General features: G+C 56.3%; 1 protein-coding gene across 1 annotated transcript; it reads right to left on the reverse strand.

Annotated features, from left to right (window-relative positions):
• Nucleotides 1-454: 454 nt before the first annotated feature.
• CCDC185 (coiled-coil domain containing 185) lies at nt 455-2,729 on the reverse strand (the record flags this gene model as incomplete). The annotated part of the gene is made up of 1 exon (XM_080651103.1): nt 455-2,729. One exon carries the CDS (start codon nt 2,727-2,729, stop codon nt 828-830), a length of 1,902 nt encoding a protein of 633 aa, XP_080507229.1. The 3' UTR covers nt 455-827.
• Between the last annotated feature and the right edge of the window lie 2,578 nt (nt 2,730-5,307).

Raw genomic sequence — 5,307 nt, forward strand, 5'->3', positions numbered from 1 at the left:
AAGGGGGGGGGGAAATATAAGGGCTCCAATAGATTTTTGTTCCAAAAGACCAGATAGAACTGACCAAAAGGGGGGGAAAAATCAGAACAGAAGATTGCAGGGAGCTCTCGGATCATGGGGCTGTGAAGGAGCCACGGAGCAGGAGTGCTAAAGGAATTGCAAACATTTCCTGTCCATCCAGGGAAGGCAGACCAAAGAAGCTCATAATCCGGGAGGAGCTAGAGATAGCTGTTTCCAAAAACATTTCACAGAACACCAATTTCATGGATTTGAGAAGAAAAAAAGAAAGAAAGAAAGAAAGAAAAAGTTTCCAGGAATTGTAAAAAAAACAAAAAACACACTAGCTTAAATTAGTCTCTTTACTGCAGGCCTTTTCAGAGCCTTTAACATGTTCATGTGCGTTATAAACTCCTAAGGGGATGCAGTACGCAGGGCTCCCAAATCTGCTACCCACATTTATTTCCTCCCTCAGGGATCTCTTATGACTGCTAGTTCACACGTCACCCGTGCCCAACCTGACACAAGTATTTCTCCTACTGTATATAGATTTTTCTCCGGTTCCTCCAAGACGTGCCTGGCGTATAGGCTTCTAAGATGACTTGAGAGCTCCAGGACTACATTCTATTCAAACAGACACTTACAAAGGCCAAGTCATGTCCTTAACATCCCCCAACTTCTATCCCCAAGTTTCTCGGCTTATCCAAACGAATCAATGGACTAGTTCATGAGAGGAAATTGCAGCTATTTTATACATTTTCTTAAAACCAATGCTCACACGTATAGTCAGGTTATAAAAGGAATCACATCGCCACATCTCCTGCCGGTTCTCAGTAGCCGCCTCGGAGCTGGGCCTCGCCGTCGTCCACGCGGTCGTAGGAGGAGCCGCTGGCAGGCGCCTTCCCGCAGTCCCGCCTGCAGGCCCTGGAGGCCTTTTGGAATCCCTCGGAGGCGGCGGAGGCGGCCTCCTTCTCCTGGGAGAGCTGCTCCATCCTCTGCTCCTTCTTCCGGATGGCTTCCTTGATGCCCTCGATGTGGCACTTCTCCTCCTTCTCGGCTTTCAGCTTCAGGATGTGGTGGTTCTTCTCCCGCAGGAGGTTGAGCTCGCGGACGTGCTGCGCCTTGTCGCTGAGGCTGCGGTGCGCGCTGCTGCGGGCCTGCTGGATCTTCTGCTCCGCCAGCCTCACCAGCAGCCGCTTGCGCACCCGCCGCTGCTCCTCCAGCTCGTCGGCGCGCAGCCGCACCTGCTGGTACTGCTCCTCCTCGCGGCGGGCCCGGTCCCGCAGCTCCCGGTGCCGCTCCTTCACCAGGCCCTTGTGCAGCTCCTGCGCCCGCTGGGAGCTCTGCTCCAGCGACAGCCTGCGGAGCAGCTCCTCGGCCTTGACCTGGCAGTCCATGAGCACCTTCCGGGCCTGGAAATTGACCAGGGAGCTGAGGTTGGCCTCGCGCACCTTCTTCTGGCCCTCGGTGGGGGGCGGCTGCTTCTTGGGACACGTCGGCTCCAGCCTCCCTGGCTGCTCCAGGCTGGTCTGCTTCCGCTGCTCTGACAGCGTCTTCTCCAGCTCCTGCTCCAGCTCCAGCTCCTGCTCCAGCTCCCGCTCCAGCTCCCGCTCCCGCAGGCGCGGCACCGGGCCCGGCCTCCTGGGCTTGGCGGCCTCCGGGCGGGCCAGCTCCGGCCGGTCCCGGCGCTGCGTGTCCTGGTCCTCGGGCGGCGCCGTCCACAGGGTGTCCTGCTGGACCGCGTGCTTGGCCTGGCTGTCGCGCCCCCTCGGGGCACGCGGCTCCCGGCCCAGGCGAGTCTTGCGCTGCTCCTTCTCCCGCTGCCACTGGGCCCGGTTCTGCTGCAGGAGCAGCTTGCGCTCCCGCTCCAGGGTCACCTGGACCTTGTGGTCCGAGCGCTTGAGCTCCTCCCAGGCCGCCGCCGCCTGCTGCTGCAGCTCCCGCATCCTCTGCGCCTTCTTGAGCCGGGTCAGCACCAGGGCCACGATCTTCTGGTCCCTGGACGACACCACCGCCTCTTCCAGCTTGTTCTTGAGGATCTGGGTGTGCTGGCTCTTCGTCTCCTTGCCGGAGAGCGCGGGCTGGAGGGATTGGCTGGCGAAGGACGCCAGCCGGTCCGCACTGTCCCTCTTGGGGGCGTACGCGCAGGCGGACAGCGTCCTGAACTCCTGGGAGGGCGCCGAGGACTTCTCGGAGGGGAGCGAGGACAGGGACCAGCGGTCTAGACCTCCGCAGACCGGCACCGCCCACAGGTCCCCACTCTGCCCCTCTTCTGCCCCGAACATCCCACTTAGGGGGGTGTAAGCGCCCTCGGGGTACGGTGGGGGCGAGTCTCCCTGGGCTGGGGGGTAGTGCTGGCAGCGCAGGGGCTGTTGGGGTGACAGCTGGAACTGGAGCGGCCAGGCCGGGCTGTGCTGGCTGCCCCGCGCTTGGGGCTGGATCCTGGGCTCCCCCCAGGCATCTCTCGGGCGCCAGCTGCGGGGCCTGTGCTTCCTGGCGCTGTCGGGGGGCCTCTGAGCCACGTCGCTCAGGCTGCGGCTTTCCCGCGGGGAGTCGGGGGATTGGTGGCGGGGAGGCCAGGGAGCCGCGGCCTCGCTCCCCTCTCCGGGAGTCCCGGCCCAGCAGCCCCGAGCCGGCCGGGTGTGGGGCCGGGACCTGCGCAGCCGCGCCGAGGACGCGCGCTCTCCGAGGTCCGGGTGAGGCCGCGCCGAGAAGTGGCCGAAGTCCTCCATGCTCCTCGTGGGCGCACCCTCCCGGCGTCTGCACCTGGACCCCGGAGCCTCCAGGGGGCGCTGCCGGGCCCCGCGCTGCCCTGCGATCCCTGGGGGTGGGGGCGCTTATGACGCTCAGGCCACTTCACAATGCCCCTGGCACCGCCGAGTCCCCCAGCCTTAGACCATGGCCACCCCCCTCCCGGGCCCCCTAGGACCCTACACCTGGGGGGGTGTCGGAGAGTGGGGGAAAGGAGACTGGGGGGGGGTGGACTCAGGGGACAAGGGGGCTATAGGAAATCAGGGTGACCCTTAAAGCTGAGGGTTCCTAGTGAACTAACACCATTATTTTAGGCAGGAAATATTTTTAAATATATATATTTTTATTGATTTCAGAGAGGGAGAGAAATATCAATGATGAGAGAGAATCATGGATCGGCTGCCTCCTGCACGCCCCACACTGGGGATGGAGCCTGCCACCTGGGCATGTGCCCTGATGGGGAATCCAACTGTGACCTCCAGGTTCATAGGTTCACCGCTCAACCACTGAGCCACACCGGCCAGGCTTAAGCACGAATTTGATCTCCCATCTGCACACCTTACAATAGCAGGCTTCCGAGAGAATCCGGTGAAGCCATCGCCTCCAGGATGGAAGTGGGGGGAAGGGCCCAGGCGCAGTGGCGGGCAGGGGTGGGGCGAGGAGTCCTGAGAGGTCCCCAGGGGGCCTTCGGGTCGCCATCCTTACCTCTGGGCACCTCTACAGTGAGATGAAGGGCTATAGGAGCGCCTTAATGTGACGCACCACACTGTCGCCGTTTTTAAGCCCAAAGTACGTTTCGTTTACACTTTTAAACGTTAGGACAGGACAAAGACCAGTCCATTTGCCAGGGGCAGAAGTAGAGCACTGGGGACCAGCTGTAAGTGTAGGAAATATTCATCGTGCTCTGTTCCCCGAGGGTCATGTCTCTTGTGGAACAGTTTGCACATCCATGGCTGGATGATAGGGTAAATGATTAATGTTCAAAAGCCAGCCTTGCAGTACAATTTCTCAGGAATTCAGTTCTTTCATGCCCCGCCTGCACTTTTTCCTTTACTACCCAGGGAAACGGATGCCCCCAAGGAACAGTATCTGAGAAGACACACAGGCCCCTCTCTACAAGTGCCTATGAGACAGGGACTCATCAACAATAGCAGACCCACAAAACAGTAAAACAACAACAACATATATTCCGTAAACACCCAGGACAGCCAGTGGAAAACGTATGTGAATCCAGTACTAAGGATGAAAACTGTAGATCATACGCTTCTTTTTTTCAGAAAAGCAGAAAATAGTGGGATAAGAGCCTGGGAAATAGGAAAGTTACGTTTCCATGGAAACAATCATTTACCCACAATGCCCAGTATTCCATGTGCATGAGAACTTGCGTGTGTTAAAATGATGGCTGACACATATATATGGAAACTCCAACACCACACGAAGGAGGGACTGTCCTTTCCTGAGGGTCAGAGGGAGAATCTCAAGATCAGGTGGGCAGTGGAGCCGGGATCAAATCCCGCCTCTCCCCTGACCTCCCCATTGTGTGGTCTTCTGACCTAGCGTTGCATATTTATAGCCAGACCGAATCGTGTGTGGCTGAGGGAGTGGGGGGGGCGGGGATTTTAAATACTTCTAGTTTGTTCCATCTTACGATGCTGGTGTTTCTCACATCTGTCGCCTTAATGCCATTAACAGCTGGAGATGGTAATGAATTAATTCTTTTACAAATATATTTTTACTAGGGGCTCAGTGCATGAAATTCGTGCACTGGTAGGCTCCCTAATGGCTGCCTGCCGGGACCTCCTTCCCTTCCCCTCCCCCAGCAGGCCCCGCCCCCTGGTTGAATGAACTCCTGGTCGAGGGGACAACTTGCATACTACGCTTTTATTATATAGGATTGATTTTGAGAGAGAGAGAGAGAGAGAGAGAGAGAGAGAGAGAGAAACGTTGTGAGAGTGAAACATGGATCAGCTGCTTTCTGCGTGCCTCTACCAGGGATCAGGCCTGCAACCCAGGCATGTGCCCTAACTGGGAATCGAACAGGCAACCTTTGGGTGCATTGAAAGATGCCCAGCCAACCCAGTCACATGAGCCAGGGCATCAGCAATTCTTAGGAAGAAAAGAAGGACTCAAAATAAGTAGTTTCAAAGCTTTTTACCTCCGCCGTGAGATAAAGGAACACAATTATAGGATCACCCAACAGTGACACAGAGGCAGCGGGCTGCACGATGAAATGATCGATTTTTGAAATTTAATCACAAATAGTTTGTCATGTTAAACATGGGAAGAGATTTTCCCAACGGGGACTTGGGAAAACAGGTGCACTGAATAATTTATCTCATTTGGGGTTACTTCTTCATCCTCAATGTGGCATAGATATAATTAGATATTGTTTTTAGAAAAGAATGAGCTTTACTGAAACTTAAAAAAAAAAAAGGGTGGGTTTTTTAAAGTTCCGTGTTTTTGTTTTATTTTTTCTGTTTTGCTAAAACGGCGTCTGGAGTTTTTCACTCCCAAGGAAATGCGTTTTTCAGAAAGGTCTCTCTCGGTGGGCGAGGGGCG

The sequence above is a fragment of the Plecotus auritus genome, assembly GCF_963455305.1.
Source record: "Plecotus auritus genome assembly, chromosome: 14".
NCBI classification, from domain to species: Eukaryota; Metazoa; Chordata; class Mammalia; order Chiroptera; family Vespertilionidae; genus Plecotus; species Plecotus auritus.